This window comes from Pleurodeles waltl, chromosome 7, assembly GCF_031143425.1.
Source record: "Pleurodeles waltl isolate 20211129_DDA chromosome 7, aPleWal1.hap1.20221129, whole genome shotgun sequence".
Classification (NCBI taxonomy): domain Eukaryota; kingdom Metazoa; phylum Chordata; class Amphibia; order Caudata; family Salamandridae; genus Pleurodeles; species Pleurodeles waltl.
Window position 1 is genome coordinate 723,342,912 of NC_090446.1, and position 24,756 is coordinate 723,367,667.

At 43.8% G+C, this 24,756-nt stretch overlaps 1 protein-coding gene across 2 annotated transcripts in view; it reads right to left on the reverse strand.

Moving 5' to 3' along the window:
• The window catches only part of FSTL4 (follistatin like 4), a 2,214,882-nt gene that overhangs the window by 1,962,242 nt on the left and 227,884 nt on the right, over positions 1 to 24,756 (reverse strand). For both annotated transcript variants that reach the window (XM_069199198.1, XM_069199197.1), the window contains exon 3: positions 12,842 to 12,875. In XM_069199198.1, the coding sequence (XP_069055299.1) occupies positions 12,842 to 12,875 (34 nt within the window). The remainder of the gene's footprint in view (positions 1 to 12,841; positions 12,876 to 24,756) is intronic.

The window sequence follows — 24,756 nt, forward strand, 5'->3', positions numbered from 1 at the left end:
ACTGTTTTTGCTGGTTTATAGACTCTGCGCACTTTACCTCTGCTAACTAGGGCTAAAGTGCATATGCTCTCTCCCCTAAAACATGGTAACCTGGAATCATACCTGATTGGACTATTAATTTACTTATAAGTCCCTAGTAAGGTGCACTCTATGTGCATAGGGCTGGTAAATTAAATGCTACTAGTGGGCCAGCAGCACTGGTTGTGCCACCCACTTAAGTAGCCTCTTCTCCTTGTCTCAGGCCTGCCATTGCAAGGCCTGTGTGTGCAGTTTCACTGTCACATCGACTTGGCATTTAAAAGTTCTTGCCAAGCCTAGAACTCCCCTTTTTCTACATATAAGTCACCCTTAATGTGTGCCCTAGGTAACCCCTAGGGCAGGGTGCTGTGTAGGTAAAAGGCAGGACATGTACCTGTGTAGTTATATGTCCTGGTAGTGTAAAACTCCTAAATTTGTTTTCACACTACTGTGAGGCCTGCTCCCTTCATAGGCTAACATTGGGGCTGCCCTCATACACTGTTGAAGTGACAGCTGCCGATCTGAAAGGAGCAGGAAGGTCATATTTAGTATGGCCAGAATGGTAATACAAAGTCCTACTGACTGGTGAAGTCGGATTTAATATTACTATTCTAGAAATGCCACTTTTAGAAAGTGAGCATTTCTTTGCACTTAAATCCTTCTGTGCCTTACAATCCACGTCTGGCTGGGCTTGGTTGACAGCTCCTTGTGCATTCACTCAGACACACCCCAAACACAGGGTACTCAGCCTCACTTGCATACATCTGCATTTTGAATGGGTCTTCCTGGGCTGGGAGGGTGGAGGGCCTGCTCTCACACAAAGGACTGCCACACCCCCTACTGGGACCCTGGCTGACAGGATTGAACTGAAAGGGGACCTGGTGCACTTCTTAGCCACTCTTTGAAGTCTCCCCCACTTCAAAGGCACATTTGGGTATAAAACAGGGCCTCTGCCCTACCTCATCAGACACTTGCTGGAGAAGAAACCTGAACCAGAAACTACATCCTGCCAAGAAGAACTGCCTGGCTGCTCAAAGGACTCACCTGTCTGCTTCTACAAAGGACTGCTGCCTTGCTGTTGCGCTGCTGCCTTGCTGAACTCTTGTCTGGCTGTGAAAGTGCTCTCCAAGGGCTTGGATAGAGCTTGCCTCCTGTTCCTTGAAGTCTCAGGACCAAAAAGACTTCTCTCTTTTACTTGGACGCTCCGTGCGCCGAAAATTTCGACGCACAGCTTGTTTCGCGGCGAGAAAAACGCCGCACTCCAATGCTGATCGACGCAACGCTCTTGGGACGATCGAAGATCCGACGCACGGCCTCGCAAGGACAACGCCGCCCGACCTCTAGAGGAGAAATCGACGCGACGCCTGCCGTGAGATCGTAATTTCAACGCGCAGCCCCGCAGATCGAAGTCTAGAGGAGAAATCGACGCGACGCCTGCCGTGACATCGTAATTTCGACGTGCAGCCCCGCAGACCGACGCGCAGCCGGAGAACAAGCAGGAAAATCCACGCACAGACCCAGGACATCTGGTAATCCCCGCGATCCACAGAAAGAGACTGTCCGCGCGCCGGAATACGACGCCGACTTCCCCGCGTGGAAAATAACGACGCAAGTCCGTGTGTGCTGGGGAGAAATCGACGCACACACCCTTTTTCCACGCACCTCTTCTCTTGTGGCCCTCTGAGGAGATTTTTCCACTCCCAACCAGGTACTTGTGCTTGAAAGAGACTTTGTTTATATTCCAAAGACTTAAGACACTTTATATCACTGTCCTGTGAAATTTCTACAATTTTCCATTGCAACTTTATTCTCTTTGACCTACAATTATCCTGATAAATATTATATATTTTTCTAAACACTGTGTGGTGTATTTTTGTGGTGCTATATGGTGGTATTGTATGATTTATTGCACAAATACTTTACACATCGCCTTCTAAGTTAAGCCTGACTGCTCGTGCCAAGCTACCAGAGGGTGGGCACAGGATAATCTTGGATTGTGTGTGACTTACCCTGACTAGAGTGAGGGCTTTTGCTTGGACAGGGGGTAACCTGACTGCCAACCAAAAACCCCATTTCTAACATTGGTGATCAGCTGTGAGGATAGGACTTATATTTGTGCAGTGACATACAGTAGCTAAGTATTTCACTACCTACCCACAGTTGAAGGTCAACTTGGTTTTTATCTCTTTTTGAAAACCCGATTTTTTTCCTGACAATTTTCAAAAACTAAATCCTCACTCAACATGTCTCTGACTGGGTCTCAGACAGGGGAATTTGACCTAGTCCAGTTGGATGCATATACGGTCAAACAACTAAGAGGATTCTGCAGGGCATTGAGGGTACCCACCCAAGGGTCCTCCAGAAAGGAGGACTTTCAAGTGGCGCTGAGGGCCTGGGCAGAAGCCCATTTAGAGGATGATGAGGAAGAGGAGCCAGAACATGGCCCCTCAGAGGAATTTTCACTATCTGTGGATGGTGTTACCACTGCAATTGTGCCCCCTTCCAGACCAGGGAGCAGTGTCTCTATGCAAAGCCTAACCGCAGAGGAAAGGAGAGAGGAAAGGGAGTTCCAATTGCAAATGGCAAAACTGAAAATTAAGGCTCAACAGGAGGAGAGGAGGGCAGAGAGAGAAGCCAAACAAAGTGAAGCTGAAAGAACAGCCAAACAGATTCAAGCAGAAGCTGAAAGGGCAGCCAAACAAGCGGAAGCTGAAAGAGCAGCCAAACAAGTGGAAGCTGAAAGAGCTTTGGCTGAAAAGAAACTATTGTTGGCTCATGAACTGAGTCTCAAGGAGCTGGAGATCAAGGCGAGGCAGTCTGAATCCAGCAATAATGGTGGCAGTATACAGACAGGACCTGCTGGAGAAAAGAAGGTTTGTATACCCAAAAATGTGGTGCCCAGTTTTGTGGTGGGAGATGACATAGATAAATGGTTAGCTGCTTATGAAGTTGCACTAAGGGCTCATGAGGTTCCTAAAGGGCAATGGGGAGTGGCTATTTGGGGTTATGTGCCGCCATTGGGGAGGGACACACTTCTCACATTGGATCAAACTGATCAAAACACATACCCACTTCAGAAAGCCACTTTACTTGCCAAGTTTGGGCTGACCCCTGAGGGATACCATCAGAGGTTCAGGGACAGCACCAAACAAACCACACAAACATGGGTAGATTTCTTTGATTTCTCCAGTAAGGCACTGAATGGATGGGTGCGGGGCAACAAAGTAGCAGATTATAAAGGTTTATATGACTTGATTCTGAGAGAGCATATGCTTAATACTACTTATACAGAGTTGCGCCAGCACCTAGTGGATAGTAAGCTGACTGATCCCAGGAAGCTTGCTGAGGAGGCGGACCTCTGGGTTAGCACCAGAGTGTCCAAGAAGGTACCTGGGGGGGACTCCCACAAAGGTGGTCAGGGTTCCCAACAGAAGAAAGAGGGGGGAGATAAACTTGTGGATAAGGAACTTTCCAAAGGCCCCCAAAAGAATTCCCAGGGAGGGGGTGGCAACCCTTCCTTTTCCAAAGTTGGGAAAAAGCCAGGGACATATGACAAGTCAGGGAAATCTAGCCCCAAATGCATGGAGTGTTACCAGTATGGTCACTACAAAGGCGGTCCACAGTGCCCCAAGAGGGCACCGTCCACTACCGGACAGGCACCTGGGTTGACTAGTGTAGCGCTCGGGGGGGAGATGGACCCAAGTAGCTTTGGGGAGCAGGTAGAGATTTCCCTAGTGTCCCTGGGAGAAGGAGAAATGGTGCCCAAAGCCCACATGCCCAAAAATACTTCCAAGTACCGGCAGTGGGTCACCATTGATGGGCAGAAGGTGGAGGCTCTGCGTGACACAGAAGCCAGTATGACTACTATCAAGAGTCAGCTGGTGTCAACAGAGCAGATAGTACCTAATACATTCCACCAGGTCAGAGTCGCTGACAATCGCGAGAGTCACCTACCGGTGGCTCTGGTTCCCTTTGAGTGGGGGGGGGGTCTCTGGTACTCTCAAAGTAGCTGTGAGTCCTGCCATGCCTGTAGATTGTCTGTTAGGCAATGATCTTGAGCACACTGCTTGGAAAGAAGTGGAGCTCAGGTCTCACCTGGAGATGTTAGGGTTACCTGAGTGGGCCTGCATGACCACACGGTCCATGGCTGACCGAGAGGGAAGTCAAGGGCATCTGGAGCCTGGAACAATGGCCCAGAGAGCTGCCAGGAGGAGGGACCAGGGGCGCGGGAAACCGGCCCCAGAAGTTCCCACAGTGACTGACGGGGCTCCTGAGGAGGAGGCTCCCGAGCCAACTGGGGAAGACATTGCCGCCCTAGGTGACTTACCTGAGCTTGCTGGCTGGCAAGTTGAGGGTGGACCCACCAGGAAGGAATTCTGCAAGGCGCAGAAAGAATGTCCCACTCTGGAAGGTTTGAGGAAACAAGCCTCAAACCAGGCAGCAGGCGACGCCTCTGGCGATCACCACCTATATTGGGAGAATGATCTCCTCTACAGTGAGCCTAAGGTTCCGGCCTTTGGGGCAGCACATATGCTGGTGGTCCCCCAATGTTACCGAACCTTCCTACTGGGTCTGGCTCACGACATTCCCCTGGCAGGACATTTGGGGCAGGGCAAGACCTTTAACAGGCTTGTCACCCACTTTTATTGGCCCAAAATGAGGACACACTCAGATAAGTTCTGCAGATCTTGTCCTACCTGCCAGGCCAGTGGTAAAGCAGGAAAAAGGGTTAAAACCCCCCTGATTCCACTTCCTGTCGTTGGCACCCCCTTTGAAAGGGTGGGCATCGACATTGTTGGTCCCTTGGACCCCAAAACTGCTTTAGGCAACAGGTTCATCCTGGTTTTGGTGGACCATGCCACCCGTTACCCAGAGGCAATCCCTCTGAGGATCATAACTGCACCGGTGGTGGCCAGAACCCTGATGGGGATATTTACACGTGTGGGATTCCCCAAGGAAATAGTGTCTGACAGAGGCACTAACTTCATGTCTGCATACATGAAGTCTCTGTGGGATGCGTGTGGTGTAACTTACAAGTTCACCACCCCCTATCACCCCCAGTCTAACGGTCTTGTGGAGAGATTCAACAAGACCCTGAAAGGCATGATTGGTGGCCTCCCTGAGGCCATGAGGCGTAAGTGGGACGTCCTCTTACCAGGCCTTCTCTTTGCTTACAGAGAGGTCCCCCAGAGGGGGGTAGGGTTCAGTCCCTTTGAGCTTCTCTACGGGTACCCTATCAGGGGACCCTTAAGCATTGTCCAGGAGGGATTGGAGAAAGCTCCAAAGACAACCCCTCAGGATGTGGTCAGCTATATGTTGGCCCTCCGCAACCAGATGACCCGCTTCTGGAAAGAGGCCCAAAGTAACCTTGAGGCCAGTCAAGAGGTAATGAAACACTGGTATGACCAGAAGGCCACCCTGGTAGAGTTTCAACCTGGAGACAAAGTGTGGGTAATGGAGCCAGTAGAGCCCAGAGCTCTCCAGGACCGCTGGTCTGGCCCATTTGAAATAAAGGAGCAGAAAGGGGAGGCCACTTACCTAGTAGACCTCCAAACCCCTAGGAATCCCCTAAGGGTGCTCCATGTGAACCGACTAAAAGCTCATTTTGAGAGGTCGGAGATCAACATGCTTCTGGTCACAGATGAAGGAACGGAAGAGGAGAGTGAACCTCTCCCCGACCTCCTCTCTGCCCAAGAAGGTGATGGGTCAGTAAGCGGGGTCATTCTGTCTGACTCCCTGACTCTAAACCAGAAAGGAGACTGCTATGAGCTGTTGGAGCAGTTCTCCCCCCTGTTCTCCCTTAATCCTGGACTGACCCACCTCTGTGTTCATGATATTGACACTGGTGACAGTCTCCCTGTGAAGAACAAAATTTACAGGTTGTCAGATAAGGTGAAAGCCAGCATCAAGGAGGAGGTCTCCAAGATGTTGACTCTAGGGGTTATCGCGAAATCCAGTAGTCCCTGGGCCAGCCCAGTGGTGTTGGTCCCTAAGGCTACTGCCCCAGGTGCGAAGCCAGAACTCCGGTTCTGTGTGGACTACTGGGGTCTCAACTCAGTCACACGGACTGATGCTCACCCCATCCCTTGAGCTGATGAGCTCGTGGACATGCTAGGCGCTGCCAAGTTCCTGAGTACGTTTGATCTTACTTCAGGGTACTGGCAGATCGCCCTGACTGAGGGGGCCAAGGAAAGATCCGCATTCTCAACCCCTGATGGCCATTACCAGTTCCGGGTGATGCCGTTTGGGTTGAAAAATGCCCCTGCTACCTTCCAACGGTTGGTTAACGGGGTCCTAGCTGGCAAGGATGCCTTCTGTGCAGCCTACCTGGATGACATAGCTGTCTACAGTTCCAGCTGGGAGGAACACCTGCTTCACCTCAAGGAGGTGCTTCAGGCCCTGCAACAGGCAGGCCTGACCATCAAGGCCAGTAAGTGCCAGATTGGGCAGGGTTCCGTGGTGTACTTGGGACACCTAGTGGGTGGTGGCAAGGTGCAGCCACTCCAGGCCAAGATTGAAACTATCAAGGCCTGGCAACCACCGCGAACGCAGACTGAGGTGAGAGCCTTTCTAGGCCTCACAGGATACTACCGCAGATTTGTCAAGGGCTATGGTACAATTGTAACACCCTTGACAGAACTCACTTCCAAGAAACAACCTAGGTTGGTGAATTGGACAGAGGCTTGTCAGAAAGCCTTTGACACCCTGAAGGAAGCCATGTGCACGGCCCCCGTACTCATGGCCCCTGACTACTCCCAGGAATTTATCGTGCAGACAGACGCTTCAGAGCATGGCATAGGGGCAGTCCTAGCACAGCTGAATGAGGAGGGCAGAGATCAACCGGTAGTCTTTATTAGCAGAAGGTTATTACCACGGGAACAGAGGTGGAGTGCTATTGAGAGAGAAGCTTTTGCTGTGGTCTGGGCACTGAAGAAGCTAAGACCCTACCTGTTTGGAACTCACTTCCGGGTTCAGACAGACCACAGGCGCCTCAGATGGCTCATGCAGATGAGGGGTGAGAATCCAAAACTCTTGAGGTGGTCCATTTCCCTACAGGGGATGGACTTTACGGTGGAACATCGCCCAGGGGTTGACCACGCCAATGCTGATGGTCTCTCCAGGTACTTCCGCCTTAGCGACGAGAGCTCCCAGGAGGTCGGGTAGCTCTCCCCAATTTCAGCTGGGAGGGACACATGTTAGACCTGACAGCCTTAGGGTAGTCACCCCTAACCTTTTGCCTGCCTCCCTCCACTTTTTGGACACTGTTTTTGCTGGTTTATAGACTCGGTGCACTTTACCTCTGCTAACCAGGGCTAAAGTGCATATGCTCTCTCCCCTAAAACATGGTAACCTGGAATCATACCTGATTGGACTATTAATTTACTTATAAGTCCCTAGTAAGGTGCACTCTATGTGCATAGGGCTGGTAAATTAAATGCTACTAGTGGGCCAGCAGCACTGGTTGTGCCACCCACTTAAGTAGCCCCTTCTCCTTGTCTCAGGCCTGCCATTGCAAGGCCTGTGTGTGCAGTTTCACTGCCACATCGACTTGGCATTTAAAAGTTCTTGCCAAGCCTAGAACTCCTCTTTTTCTACATATAAGTCACCCTTAATGTGTGCCCTAGGTAACCCCTAGGGCAGGGTGCTGTGTAGGTAAAAGGCAGGACATGTACCTGTGTAGTTATATGTCCTGGTAGTGTAAAACTCCTAAATTCGTTTTCACACTACTGTGAGGCCTGCTCCCTTCATAGGCTAACATTGGGGCTGCCCTCATACACTGTTGAAGTGACAGCTGCTGATCTGAAAGGAGCAGGAAGGTCATATTTAGTATGGCCAGAATGGTAATACAAAGTCCTACTGAGTGGTGAAGTCAGATTTAATATTACTATTCTAGAAATGCCACTTTTAGAAAGTGAGCATTTCTTTGCACTTAAATCCTTCTGTGCCTTTCAATCCACGTCTGGCTGGGCTTGGTTGACAGCTCCTTGTGCATTCACTCAGACACACCCCAAACACAGGGTACTCAGCCTCACTTGAATACATCTGCATTTTGAATGGGTCTTCCTGGGCTGGGAGGGTGGAGGGCCTGCTCTCACACAAAGGACTGCCACACCCCCTACTGGGACCCTGGCAGACAGGATTGAACTGAAAGGGGACCTGGTGCACTTCTTAGCCACTCTTTGAAGTCTCCCCCACTTCAAAGGCACTTTTGGGTATAAAACAGGGCCTCTGCCCTACCTCATCAGACACTTGCTGGAGAAGAAACCTGAACCAGAAACTACATCCTGCCAAGAAGAACTGCCTGGCTGCTCAAAGGACTCACCTGTCTGCTTCTACAAAGGACTGCTGCCTTGCTGTTGCCCTGCTGCCTTGCTGAACTCTTGTCTGGCTGTGAAAGTGCTCTCCAAGGGCTTGGATAGAGCTTGCCTCCTGTTCCTTGAAGTCTCAGGACCAAAATGACTTCTCTCTTTTACTTGGACGCTCCGTGCGCCGAAAAGTTCGCCGCACAGCTTGTTTCGCGGCGAGAAAAACGCCGCACTCCGATGCTGATCGACGTAACGCTCTTGGGACGATCGAAGATCCGACGCACGGCCTCGCAAGGACAATGCCGTCCCGACCTCTAGAGGAGAAATCGACGCGACGCCTGCTGTGAGATCGTAATTTCAACGCGCAGCCCCGCAGATCGAAGTCTAGAGGAGAAATCGACGCGACGCCTGCCGTGAGATCGTAATTTCGACGTGCAGCCCCGCAGACCGACGCGCAGCCGGAGAACAAGCAGGAAAATCCACGCACAGACCGGGACATCTGGTAGTCCCCGCGATCCACAGAAAGAGACTGTCCACGCGCCGGCAAACGACGCCGACTTCTCTGCGTGGAAAATAATGACACAAGTCCGTGTGTGCTGGGGAGAAATCGACGCAAACACCCTTTTTCCACGCACCTCTTCTCTTGTGGCCCTCTGAGGAGATTTTTCCACTCCCAACCAGGTACTTATGCTTGAAAGAGACTTTGTTTATATTCTAAAGACTTAAGACACTTTATATCACTGTCCTGTGATATTTCTACAATTTTCCATTGCAACTTTATTCTCTTTGACCTACAATTATCCTGATAAATATTATATATTTTTCTAAACACTGTGTGGTGTATTTTTGTGGTGCTATATGGTGGTATTGTATGATTTATTGCACAAATACTTTACACATTGCCTTCTAAGTTAAGCCTGACTGCTCGTGCCAAGCTACCAGAGGGTGGGCACAGGATAATCTTGGATTGTGTGTGACTTACCCTGACTAGAGTGAGGGCTTTTGCTTGGACAGGGGGTAACCTGACTGCCAACCAAAAACCCCATTTCTAACAATCATTATTATAGGGGCACTCTGGTTGAGGCCAATAGTTGTTGAGTTCTTCAAAATGAAGTGTGCCCCTCTTCCTAGCGAAGGTCACCATCTTGTTTAGACTAGATTTCCCAACTCTTTAAGAATAACAAGGCAAGTCCTGTTTTCGAAAATAGTCTTGACTATAGCACATTTATGAAAAATCCGTGGCAAAAATCACAAACACGTGGAATTTCTGCCTTGCAGTACTCCCTGTGCTTTACGTGTCATGCATAAATCCCTTCTAAAACAAATTATTTTTTGTATACAATGAACTCCAAGAGTCTCGTGAATTTTATTGAGTAAGCAAATGGATTGACGCTCCTTACAAAAAGTTCTGTATTCTGTTATTAAGGACTTCACGGGACAACAGACCTTCATCTCAAAATTTCAGCATGCAGTGTGCCTCAATAAGAAATCGGGGAGTGCATTCAGTTACCTAGGAGGTCACCGTCTGCGCCTCCTAAATAATTGCACCACGCAGAAGAAGAGTGGAAGTTCCTAAATGTGACATCTTACACCTTGCAAATTGTTAATGCATGCCCTTATCAAGAATTAACCGTTCAATGCTTTGTGGCCACCAAAATGTTCACAAATTATTTGTGCACACAGTTCGGAGTTGCAAGGAAGGAGCAATATCACTTGTCTGGCCCACATACCTTGAAAGATGAAATAGTTTCCAATGCATACGGTGCCTTGTAATGAAATATCCTTTAAGAGCTAATAATAGCACATAGAAACAATGTTTTAGGACACAATATTTATATCAGGGAATATTTACATAAGATATACGATAGTCTAACGTTCCACTCTACTATGCTAATTTGTAAATATGTTCACTATCCTGCATTACTGAGGATAAATATGAAGAAAATGCTTTTTCTCATGGAAAGCCGAGAAATATTTAAAAAATAAATATGAATAGCCCCCCAACTCTGACTGGGTGAGAATAAAAACACACAGTTCCCTTAGAGAGGAACTAAGCAAATTAGCTATTATAAAGGAAACATTGAAACCTTAATTCATTGGGTTTCTACTATAGAATACAGCAGATCATCGAAGATCCCCATTGGCCTGAAATCAGCAGCGACCACCTCATATGTCAAGGGGGGTTGAGGGGTCAGGGGACATGGCAGGGGCTGATGGGAGAAACCACATAAAAAAAAGAACACTTACCTTGGCGCGTCTGTCTCCTGCCGCCGTCTCCTGGTGTCTCGCTCCTCTTGTGGTCTCCCAGCATTTGCTGAGACACCAGCACCGGCTCCCCAGCAATTCTGGCACTGCTTACATGCTAAACATAGCATGTAAGCATCATCAGGATTGGTCTGAGCTGCAATCACTGCCACACAAACACAAGCCTGGGTTTTGTGCTGAAACCTAAGTGCGCATGTGTGTTTGGCCGGCCTCAGAAGGCCATCCAAACACAGCTGCACACTTAGGCCCATATTTATACTTTTTTAGCGCCGGATTAGCATCATTTGTTGACACAAAAACGGTGCAAACTTGCAAAAAACAACTTGTTTGCGCCATTTTTGCATCAAAAAGCAGTGCAAATGCGGCTCTAAAAAGTCTAAATATGGGCCTTAGTGCTCTCATCCCTCCCACCCCGCCCTCCCTGCACTTGCTGGCTGAGCCAGCAGATCAAAAATAAAATGATAGCAAGCTGTTGTTTTATTTTTCATCTGCTGGCTCAGCAAGGAGGGCGACGACCCTCCACACTGCAGAGGAGCCACCCCAGCCTGAAAGTTAAGGAAGAATTAAAGTATTTGTGGACAATACTTAACTTTTACTAAGTGGTCCTATATCAATGATAAATCTTGCGGTGGAGGGAAGATGCTTATCACGGAAAGGGCACAAGTCACACTGATCAATCTGTTACAGCAATAAGAAGAATAAAAGCTGCTCAACAATCAAGTATTAACAAGTTACAAAATGCCCTGAATATATAAATGCTTACATTTGCTAATTTGGTTAATATACTTCAAATAAAATCTTCACAAACAAAATATATTAAACAATCGGAAAAAGAGAAGACATAACCTTGCTAAAAATAACAACATTACCAAGACCCACATATGGATTAAGGGGATTCAATTAAAGATTTCAAGTATGAACATATCGCAAATTTTTGGCTTTAGTAACTCAAGTTACGTTCATGTAGTGTTTTCAGTCGTTCTTTGTGTGTTAAAGCACATAATGATGATCATGCCTTTCTGATAAACACATTAAAAACTCCAATATTGTGAATTAATATAAGATATTGCCCCACGCACACTGCATCTAACTTAAGAATAAAGAGCATAAATAGGATCTTAAACCCAGAGAGATGACACACATAGGATGAAAACCTGGATGAAGCACCCTATCAGAGACCACGTGAGGAGGACCATCCATAATGTGAAAAGACAGGCAGTCCACCTATTAACAATTAATTCATTAAATCATGCTGCGCCCGATAAAGGAAGTTAAATTAAATTTGTAAACGTATTGGCTAAAGGTCTAGCCCAAAAACTTGAGAATGATTATTAATTTCACAAAGATACATATCTTCTTAAATCAGTTAGATGTTAGCAACCTCATACATAACCTATAAAGAAATAGGATAAATAACATTATAAACTACATGCACAGTTCATGACCTATGCCTATGTAGAGGCAGATAGATCACACTGCCAACAGTTTGCAGCATTTTACTGGGGCTTTAAAAGATAATTCTACTTATTTGATTTGGTCCAGCAGGTACCCTCATAACAAGTTATGTGGGATCCATTTTCCATTACATGAAATCATGTCTGTGACTGTAAGCTGGGCATTGAGCACTGGGGCCCACAATTATACTTTTTTAGCGCCGCATTTGCGTCGCTTTTTTAAACAAAAGCGGCGGAAGTTTACAAAACACTACTGTATTTTGCAAGTTTGCGCCGCTTTTGAGTAAAAAAATGACGCAAATGCGGTGCTAAAAAAGTATAAATATGGGCCTGGGTTTTGACACATTCTGTGTATTCAAGCAGACTGAAATGTTCACATACCATAAAACAATAGTTTCAAAAAGTGCCCTCAAATTACGATTGCAACCACATCAACCATTGTATAGCACTGTTTTTCAGAACCGGCACAGTTATCGTACAATTTCCTGGATCTGCAGCCTGCAGCACGTTTTAATCAAACCAAAAGCTAGCAAGTGCACAATTCGGTAAATTTACTTGCACCGTTTGATATTAAGCAATCAGTTTTAGAATGCAGATACCTGGATTTAACTTCAGTTTCAAGCAATGCTACAGATAAATGTCACCAGCTTGGTACATAGAAATTCCTGTTTCAAATTCAGAGGATATCACTCTGAAGTGCTTGGTAAGTTGATATAGTGCACCTGCCTTTGAAAGTTACCTTCAGGTCACTTAAGAGTTACACAGTTAAAGACCCTGAACCAACAGTTATTTCCTTACCTTTATTTCTTGTAATGTCGAGTCGTGCTGATTCCTACAAGGAAAATAAGAATAATTTAAGTAGAATGCATTGTGTAATGTAATAGAACACATCTACACCCAAATAACCCAAATGTGGCCATCATCATGAAATCTGCATGGAAATATCCAGCTTGAAGTGAATTTGTAAATATTATAAGGCCTGATTTAGAATTTGGTAGATAGGATACTCTTACCTTTTGTTCCTGCCACCACCTCCATGAATATTCAGACACGGAGTAGCATTGCAATCTCAAAAGGCAAACCCGAGGAAGCAGCCATAACCTTGTATATTCCTAATTAAGTTCCATAAACCACATGCCTCCAAAGTTTGCTCCAATCCGCTCATCTGGTATGATCAAAACTATTCTAAAGGCGTGACAGCTCATCTCCCTCTGATCTACCAATTACTCAACAGCAGCTATACCCAGCATTTTGCTCTGAGAGGCAAGGGAAAATAGATAACAGAAATTGTTTCTCAAACATCAGAAGTGAAGCTTAAAGGAAAGCAACTCACCACATTTTTCATGAACTTTTAATTTCTTTTTCTGTCTTTCTTCTTCAACAAATTCATTCATAGTTAATAACATTGTAGATAACCTTGTGCGAAAGCCACTTTTGCCAAAACACCTGCCCAAGTTTCCCTGAAACTGCTAGGGATGATGGTTCCAGAAAAGGGACTACACCAGTGAATTTACCTGTGTGAGGCATTCAGCGGGAAAATGCAAGCCCCATCACTCTTGAAACAGCTGTAAAGATGAGCATGCTTTCTCTCACACAGCATTCCTGTTATATTTACACCATCAAGGATGATAGTATCACACAAGTATTAGTTGGGACATCAGTTATTTGCATATTATTGGATTAATGTGCGAGAAAAGTAATTTCTATGGTCTAGATTATTGCCCTTGTCATTAGCTTATGCCACTGAAGGTTTAGACATTCAGATGTGCATAACCTGTGGTTATTTCATTAAGTTAATTCACAACAAGAATTCATGGATGCCAGCTCCACGAGTTGCTAAAATATTCTTGTCTTTTCATTTTAATGTATCTTTGACAGTAGTACACTCTTGTGAGGGTACCTTAGTAGCTTTATGGGCACATTATTTTAGCCATAGGCCTGCAGCCTGTGCCCTTTAGCCTAGGTGACATTTTCTGAGCAGAAGCTCTCTTCTGCAGTGATGTTTAATTTTCCGTTATCTTGAATGCTTTTAGCACTGTAAGTGTTTTTATTCTTTGTACTTTGACATTCTTGTTCTGTGCTCTGCTCAAGGCTGTCTCCAATATGTTGCTGACACAAAGTGGGACATCACAATCTCTGCCACTTCCTGGAAACATTTGTGTTTTATGGTAGGGCAGTTTTCTCAGAACATTAGCTGTTTTACTACAAAACCTATTTGTGCCCCCATACGTTAGACAGAGAGTTCCAGCAAGAAGATTTCCACCGCATGCTGTGGCTTAATTGCAGCTGCAGGTTCAGATGTGGGGCTTGATTACAAGTGTGGCGGTCTATGAATGGCAACACTCGCGGTGGCAGTCTGGGCCGCTGCCAATGCAGTAGTCCGACGCCATGTTATAAACCTGGTGGTTGGACCAACAGGGAACCGACAGCTCTGCCAGGATCTCATATCCTGGCGGTCTAGGGATTACGACCCCCTTCTCCATCAGGGGTTTTATGGCAGTAGCACTGCCATTAAAAGTCTGTTGAAGCCCATGCACTTGGCCAACACCCTCACAATGTTTACTGTCTGCTTTGCAGACAGTGAACATTGCAAGGGTGCTGGTGCACCCTGCAGGCTACAGCACTGCCACAACTTGATAACAAGCCAGAGACAATGCTGTAGTCTGTTTCCCGGTAGGCCAGTGGGCGGAAACTCAGGTTTCCGCCTGCCGACCTAGCAGGAAACTCTTAGGGGCATATTTTTACTCTGTTTGCGCCGAATGTGCGTCAAAAATTTTGCCGCACATTCGGCGCAAACCGTGCACCATATTTAAACTATGACGCCCGCGGACGTCAAATTTCCTCCGTGTGTGTCATTTTTGGGATGCGGGAAACTGCTTTGCGTTAATGACATGCAAGGTAGGCGTTTCCGTCCCAAAAATGACTTTAAGGCCTGTGCGCCTTATTTATACTCCTGCGTCATTTTGACGCACAGGAGGGGGCGGGCCTTAAAAAATGCCGCACAGCCTGACGTGCGCCGATTTTTAACTCCTGGGTCAGGGCAGGGGTTAAGGGACTTGTGGGCTCACTTCCATGGTCTCTGACCATGGAAGCATTCCAGAGGTGCCCTATCCTGCCTCCAGGGACAACCCCTGCCAACCTCGCCCACCCCTGGAGGGCACCCATGGACGGGGAACCCATCCCAGGTAGGTACAGGTAAGTTGGGCTAAGTATCACTTTTTTATTTTTTTAAAGTGGCATAGGGGGTCCTAACTTGGGCCCCTCTACATGCCACTGTGCCCAATGGCCATGCCCAGGGGACAGAAGTCCCCTGGGCATGGCCATTGGGTAAGGGGGCATGACTCCTGTCTTTGCTAAGACAGGAGTCATTTCAATGGGGGTTGTGTGTCAAAAAATGACGCAAGTCCGGTTTGAGGCATGATTTTTGCCTCAAACCTGACTTGCACCATTTTTTGATGCACAATGCCCATTTTCCCCTACGCCGACATTGCCTGGTTTGAGTCAATTTTTCTTTACTCAGATCCGTCCGCAGCGCCGGCTAACGTCATTCCTTAAATAAGGCACCCACATGGCGGGTAGGAATGGCGTTAGCCGGCGGTAAAAGTTTTGACGCAAACCAGCGCCGGCATTGGTTTGCATCAAAAAGTATAAATATGGCCTTAATTACTGCGGCAGGGAGGCCGCCATGTAGGCAGCGGCCACCGTATTGGCAGTTTGGTGGATGGGCTTTCCCATCCGCCAAACTCATAGTAGGCCCCTTGATGTCTTTCTCTGCCTACATGAGAGAGGACTCTCAGTAGGTTAACAGCCCTCTTTGCTACTACTAAATCCAGGTATGGGGGATGGTGTCTTCCTAGGTATCCTAAAGGGGAGATTAGGGCTAACACTGCTGTGCTTTTATTACAGTACTTTAGTGATGTACGTAGGAATTCCAACACCTAGCATTCTGACACTATGGTGGGACATTTCCTATGTTTCCCTTTCTTTGTCACTGCATTATTAGTATTATGTTTTATCATCCTAATCATTGCAGTATATGCCATTTTATCTAGAACGGAATTGATTCAATAAAGTATATTGAAATAATCTTTGCTTCTGTTTGTGTGAGATTAAACTGGGAGAAAAGGATGAGATCTGTTCACCACGACTTCCCCTGAGAAGTCAGAATGTCATGTGCACAGCTGCCACAAATCACCACCACTTCCAGGTGCTGGTGAGGTGCTGCTGTCTGGCAGAAAGAGTTAGGCAACAGTTGTCACAAGGTGTGCAATTGGACGAAGTTCTCCACAAACTGGTGGTGCGGCTGCTGGAAACCAGCAGTCTCATTAGTACAATGAGAGCCAACACATCAATTAAATCAACTGTGGAGAACAAACATTTACATGGAAGCAAAGATTTATAATTCAAAACTGATATTACAACAAGTAACAAAATATATGTGATTTTGGGGAATATACAATCTGATTGAAAAAAATGATGTGCGCCTGCTTCATAGGTAGGCGGAACAAAGTACACTATATGGGCTAGTAAATTTAATGTTACAATTGCATATGGATAATACTTGCAATTCAATACTATTTCCAAGATTTCACTAGGGAAGTTTAATATAAATTCCAGCTTTCAATTGCTTGCACTCAATTTAATTTATTACATTATGCTTTTATATGCAAGATTGGTGCTGTGCTAACATATTCTAAGTCATATCTTCATACAAACATTATTCAAATCATTTGACAATTTGTCTTAGGTTAAAGGAAGCACATGCTGTGAAAAATTCCATGTGGCCACAAAGTGTAGCACTACAAATTTTAGATGACACCTCGGTGGACTAGGTCCTTTTTGCAGGGTTACCTCAAACCCTTTACTTTACTCCTTCTATTTTTCTGACCTCATTTTTGTTGGCTTTAGGATTTCACCACTGCTAACCAGTGCTGTACACTCTCCTCTTAACATGGTATAGTTGGTTTACACCTGATTTGCATAGTTAATTAACTTGTACATCACTTTTAACGGGGTATATTATTTATCCAGGCCTGTAAATTACCTGATACGTGTGGGCCTGCACCACTGTGCCACCCATTAAAGTAGCCTTCCAAACCTGTCTCAGGCCTGCCACTGCAGTAGCTGTGTGTGCAGTTTACTGCCACTTCGAATTGACATTTTAAACTACTTGGAAAGCATTAAACACCCCTTTTATTACATATAAGTCAACTGTAAAGGAGGCCCTAGGTAGCCCATAGGGCAGGGTGCTACGTAAGTAAAAGGCAGGGCATGTACTTTTAGGCTTTACATGTCCTGATAGTGACAAAAAGCACTTTTCATGGAGGGATTGCCACTTCGCAACCTGCTTTAATGTGCTATCCTGCTGTCTTCTACCTTCCTTTGTGCCCCCAAATGTTCTCCCATTAAGTGTTTGCTTGCCCCCCTGTTCTCTCAGAGTGTCAGGCTAGAAAAGTATCTGCAGCTGCCTGATTGCTCCGGGACTCTGAGTCCTCCAATATGCAGCTTTCAAACAACCCAGTGCTTGATTTGGCTTCAAGGATAAGGTGCTAACCAGAAGAGTGCTTTGCGGACTACAGGACATCATACTGTGTACCTAAAGTGCAGCGCTCTGACCAGGGCAGTGCTTTGTATGTAATAGAACAGAATGCTCTGTGCCCTCCAGCATAACACTCTACAAGAGGAGAGAGGCTCAAACGCTTCTAGCTAAGTAAAAGGAAGTCTCCCTGCCGTCGTGGTTTCCAGTCTGCATTGGAGCACTACTGTACGAGAGAGCTGCTGCAGCTCATCTCAGCACAACCCCCATTAAAAACACGTTGCCAGGGTAATGCGGGAAACAATGCTGACATCAGTGCTCTTCGGCTCCTTTGGGTCTGGGTGCACTGATTACACCCTACTTACTTAGGGTGAACCCTCTGTGTAGGACCCAAGTTTGGTGTGAGCTGCCCAGGGAGACAAGGTGGCTAAAGAATTCCAGCTCATAGGAAGTTGCTGTATCACATGTAATAGGCACGCAGGTGCTTCTGTGCCCTACATTTTGTGCCTGATTACCATATTAAGAGTAATAGGAGCACAGGTGTGCTGTGCCCTATGATTTCATAATTGCATATTGTGATTCATGTGCTTTTTTACAAACAAATTTTCATTACATGCACTTATGGTATGATGTATGTCATTTTGGTTTTACTCTGACCAGGATAATGGTTAGTATCTGAAAAGGTGCATATTTTGACAAGTAGATAATGAATTTATTTTGTTTTGGCCTAATGTGGTTGTGATATAATGAGCTATTTTTATAAACCCCTGTGTTGAGTCCTTTTGTGATGTACTCTTTGTGTTACTGTGTGTGTGTGTTGCACAAATGCTTTACACATTGCCTCTGATGATAAGCCTGCCTGCTCTGCATCAAGCTAACAGGGGTGAGCATGGGTTATCTTTGTTGTGTATCTGGGTTACACTGACTAGAATGGTGGGTTCTGCCAGGCATAGGTGCATACCAAAGCCTACCAGAAATTATATTTCTAACGCACATTAAGAATGATGGACGAAAATAAATTTGCTCTTGTACTACTTGAGCTTTCAAAACCCTTCAATAATGTTAAAATCCCTTTTAAATATTATCCTCTCCAGAATGAAAGTGCTGAGGTAAGTTTAATCTTTCTCTCAAGAACATTTTCAACACTTTCTCAAACATCCAGCAACCTTCAAAGCTCAATATATTCACCTCATCTATTCATCTAATACATCAACCTCCTTGACATGATTATTCAAAATAATAATAATAATTCTTTACATCAATACGCTGCTGCCCCACATCTTCATGTCATGGGGCTTATTCACAAAGGTAAATATATGCATAAGTGATTCTGCACATGTATGTATACTCTTACACCTTTGGGTAGCTTTACTGTCCTGGGTGTTTAGCATTTATGAGTGCAAACTTACCAAAAACTGTAGCATTAAATGATTTTCCTCCTGAGTTGAAGCAAAATGTATTAGTGTGAATTTAATATTGAAAAAAAGTGGAAGTAGTAAGTCCAAGAATGGCCAACCACTGCTACTGAAACACCCTTCCATAAAAAATAATAAAGGCAGGGCTTTGAAATAGAATCCCATAGCAAATGTTACATGGAATTAAACTATTTTGTTTATCTTCCAAATCAAAATGATTTATTGACACAAATTGAATAGGATAATCCACAGTTGTTTGGTCCATGAATATTTAAGGGCATTCATTTTTATGAAATCCATTTAAAAAAACAATGAAGTTGGACAAATTTTCCAGACCACTTAGTGTATTCTAAATACGAAGCTCAATGTCTAGGATTTTACAGTTTCCCACAACTCTTGTAAGAGTGCACAGCTGCTTTATATGACATGGTTATCTCCTCTAAAATGGTACACCAGAAGTAGATTTGTTTCAGAAAAAAGAAGCAAAACGGTACAAAACTATTGATGTGCTAAACAAAATAATTAATCAACAATAAAGTTAAAAAAGAGCACATACAAAAGTAACCTCAAACTCTATCATAAGACACATAGTATAATTGAGTCATATTTAGTCTACTTAATAAAGGAGATTCATAGTATTGCACTGTTCTGTCAAAGAACATAATTTTACCTGTCAATAGTCTGTGTGAGTTACAGTATATTCAAAGCATTAATTAATTTGCTTTTATTCTGTCCAGTGGCAAATGTCCATTTTGAATTAGGATCTAAATGTGATCTATCAACATTTTAAAAAAGAAAAGTTTTCAATTTGTGATAACACAGATAGTATGTTTTTTGTAAAAATAAAATCTGCTATTTTAATGTGCTAGGTAGTGAAATTTCCTGAGCAAAAGTTGCAGTGATGAACTAGAAGATTAGAAGAGCACTCATAATGTGTAGTTAAGTTTACAAACAGATGGTTCTCACTCTCAGGTGGCAAGTAGTGTGGTTCACATCAGCAGGTGTGTGATTGCATGATCAGGAACTGACTCACTAATGTAAGTAAGGACGGCAGTTTCAGAAAGCATGCAAAAGCGCCAACAAACTACCATTAATTGTTTCCGGTGTAGTGTCCATTGAATTGATTTAGACTTAAAAACATAGGATAGCTGGACAGAACTGAGGACCAGGAGTTTACAACGTCTTCCTAGTGTCTCAGGCAAAGGAAAAGCTTTGAACAGCAACACATATGTTACACCACATGTTATCTGCACAAATATCAGATTTATGGGTTCTTCAGGTAAATGCAATTTAATCAAAATGGACATTCACTACTGCCCGGATGTTCATGTAATAAAAAAAATAAACCACACAGTATGTATATATTTTTATTAGCAGCCACTGGGCTTCTGGGTTTGAAAAGTATTTTTCAGATTCCAGAAAATATTCACCATCTTTTTAAGTTCCAAATAATTTAAGTGCTTTTTGGGTGGCCATTATTTGGATGTATACATTGGACATATTTTAATCATATGAATGTTCTAAATATTAATAATCGTCATTAATATAAAAATAAATGTAACTCATTTGACAAATATAAATTAATTTAAATAAATTCTATTCATACATTTTTGTAAATTTAAATACTTAAAAACAACTAAATAAGAACATTTTAATTTGAGTGAGTTTTTTGTTAATAACCCCTGAAAAATAATTTTATTTAGGGTATTTAATTAATTAAATATTTAATTCAACATTAAGTTAATAGTGCAGTAGAATTTTATGACTACTTCAAATAAATATATATATTGCCTAGTGGCGGTTGCCACCAGGTAGTTACAATTAGGACCATGATTCCATGGAAAAATAATTTTTGTGATGCCTATATTTTGCCTATATTTTGGCATGATTAGACGAATCTTCCCGAAATCTTCCCAAAAAAGTGGCCCGGTTATTCCTGTTGCACATGGGAAGTTTCGGGGTGATCTGAAAAGCAGGGGCCGAGAAAAAGGGGGCTGAAAAAACATTTTGTTTACCATGGTAATTTGCATAGGACCTGTCAACACATCTACAGCCCGAACCACTGGATGGAGTTATACCAAATTTGACAGAAAGCTAGCTGCCAGTATGCAGATTGTGCTTTTTGTTATTTGGTGTTAATCCTTTCAGTAGTTGAAGAGATATTTAAGGGCAAATACATTTGTATATCTCTGGTCAAAAGTATTTTGCAAAATTCACAAATGTTTGCAAATATGCTCTTGAAAAGAAGCATTGAAATTGGATGACTGCAACCTGACTAGAAAGTTGCATTTGCCATTTTATTTCACAGGACATGATCCCTGGGGGTGGAAATTCAAGTTGAAAATGGCATAAGGGGTCACAGTGAAGGCACTCTGACCCCAGGGGTTTGATATAGGTGTGCTTTAGGGGCAATTTATAGGTTTAATATAATTTAGCATGAATTAGTCATAAAATATTTGTGATTATTGAACATCTTGAAAGAAAAACCATAGACTCATTCATACATTAATTCATTCACTCATAACTATAACTTCCCTGTAATCTTAGTTTTTTCGTGAATATATATATATATATATATATATATATATTTATATATAAAATATTCAAATACAATAATATTTAACATAAACATATTTTTACAATATTATTTTAAGCTTAATAAATGTTTTACATGTTCCCTATACTTTATCCTAAGGCGGTCTCCACCCCAGTATTACAGCTCAGTTCATTGAGTTAAGGCACCAGCTGTGGATATGAGTTATTGAGTTAATTTTCAACTAAAGCTCTCATAATCATCTATGTGAGTCACTAATAGCTCATACGTGCTCGTTGCATTTTTGGCGATATTTTGTTATTTTCCTAAATACCAGAACCCAAAAAGAGCTCAGGGATTTATAAACTGCTGCAGATGTCTGCATGTAACTTGGAGTGACTTGTTGCAATCAGTATAAAGTAACCTAGGGGTCCAAGCACCACACGCAAAGACCAGTTCATTATTTACACGTCAGTTCTCCGCTGCAGGTCCATTAAGATCACTCATTAGGTTTACACCCTCACATTTGATAGGTGGTTGGAAGCTGCTAATGAATTGTTTAATACCAGTCTTGATAGCTTGGACTTTTTAAACTAACAAAATGAGCACCAATGTGGTGGGAAATATTAACTGCACCAAGAGATGATTAGGTTTTTCAACAGAGATTCATAACAGTGACATGCATTTCATATATTACACAAGGATCTCTGCAGTAGGCGCTTAACCTATTGAACTGTTAAAATTATTTTTAAGTTCTTTAGGTAAAATTAAATTTCATACATCAGTTTGATCTAAGAAATGTTCTAACTGTTCTTTCACAACTTTACTTGAAGCAGACACTGCTTCAGGTGAATAGATTCAGGACTTTCTAAACCTTTGAGACATTTTGCCCATGTGACTAATTTAATACCCCAACATTTTGAAAAGTGTTGTAAGTTCAGAAATGCCAAACAGCGTGACAAAAGGCCTTTCAGTGTTTGTCTTATCAAGCTTTCCATGGCATTCATACATTAGTGGATGAGTATATGTCTATGGTGTTTTTGAATTCAGAGGTATCATTGCTCAATTGATATTGTAATCACATATTTTGGAAAACTGCTGTTGTAAATTGCCTAGTTGCTGTAATGAGAAGTTTTTAATTTGTAGGCCTGTAGAGGAAACGAAGGGGCAGATTTATATTCTGCTTGTGCAAAATTTGGGTCTTTTTTTACACAGATTCGGCACAAACCTAATTCCATATTTATATTTTGACGATAGACATGTCTAATGTCAAAATATAGGAGTTTGCACCATTTTTTGGATGCGTGCACCTACCTTTGCGCAATGAGATGCATATTAGGAGTCACAATCTAAAAAATGGTGCTATTCCCATAGCCCCCTATCTATCCCCCTGTGCTAAAATGATGCATAGGTGGGAAGAGGGGGCAAATAATGGTGCAAAGCTTGCTTTGCACCATTATTTACCGCCTGGATCAGACCAGGCGTTAGAGGACCTGTGGACCCATTTCCATGGTTAAACACCATGGATGGGTCGACAGGTGACCTCCCAAGCCCCAGGAACAACCCAACCCCCACCAGGGGGACACCGGAGGATGGGGTACCCCATACCAGGTAAGTCTGGGTAATTTTGTTTACAGGGTGCAATGGCCAGGGGGCACTTGTCCTCTGTTCTGACCATTGGGGTGGTGGGCATGACTCCTGTCTTTTCTGAGATGCACAACCCCCTCCTTCCCTACCGCCACCCCTACCCGTCTAGCGTCTTCTTTTAAGACGCTAGCCCAAGTTTAGTGCCGACTTGCACCATTCCTTTAATATGGTGCCCGGCTGGCTCTGTGAAATGGCCAAACTGCATTTGCGTAGTTTTGCAGCAAAAAGTATAAATCAGGCCCCCATTCTGTGGAGTATGTTTTTCAAAAAGTATTATGTTCCCTAAATTTTATATTCAGTTTGGACCAGGGCTTAATTTCGTTTACAGTGGGTTATCTTGCAGAATTTCAAGCACTTCATGTTACGATTGTCACATGAAATGCATGAGTTTTCACCATTATGCCACATCATGTAATTGAGACTTCATCCTGGTAAAAATCCTGTCAAAGGAGCTTGGGAGGAATGTGAATTAACTAAATGCAAGTGGCTATTGTTTAAGTCATGTACTGTCTTTTAAAGTGAAATGGGTCCTGTGCCAACAATGTATGCAATTATGTATTTCACACTAAAGGAAATGTGCTAAAAGCAAAAGCAAGCATTTTGAATAATAACTCCTAATTCGGCAAGCATTTTAGGGCATTTTGTGCAATTTCCTCCAGAAATTATGCTCATTTTGTCCAGGCCTCATTGTGGTAAAAGAGATTTATTCAAATGGATTGGCTATCAAGAATATTATAAATTCCACCATGTGTCCATATATAATCAAATGTACTTTACAACAGATTGTGCTTTTTTCAAATTAATGGTACTCAGTCTGGTACAAAGAAAGTTGAGACCCATCACAGGTAACTGGGGCAGGAAAGGCAGAAGCCAGGGAAAAGACCTTGCATTGTGGAAAACAAAACAGCAGAAAACTCATATTGTAGAACGTGAACTTGAATGGACCTTGAAATACGAGCTAATTTATACTACCACTGTTCATCTGTAATAAAACTATTGATGGTGATTTTATGATTACATTAATTATCATTTTGTCACTCTTTTATAGTGTGAAAAACTGGCCCTGAAGAAGATCTATAAAGTATTTTTACGTTTTGGTTGGTGTTCATCAACATTCCCACTAGTACGTGTGGAAAGCAGTGCCAAGCGCAGGTTTCCAGGCGTAGTATTGGGAATGTCATGTGATTATTTTTGTGAGTTCTATTTCCTACTGTACAGAGTTCTGTATAATAGACGTCCACGCATGGGGAATGGCGCACACTGTGTAAATGAGCATCCGTTTTTCTTCTGGAGGAAAGCATTTTTCACTATGGCGAAAGCTCTTCTCTTACACCCCATGCACATCTAGGGGTGATCCACTTCTTTCCCTGTCCTACAAGGTTGGTTACTCCACCCTTTGCCTGGAGTAAATAGTTGACTATTTCTAGGGGATAAAGAGTTCAATTGGAGTCTGTAAATGCTCACAAGAATCATGCTTGCAGGCTTTCCAAGAGACCGAGGGAAACAAAACGCCACTTCCCACCCCTCATGCAGGACTTAATACCGTGAATTTCTCTGCACTCCTTACAGCGAACTCTACAGT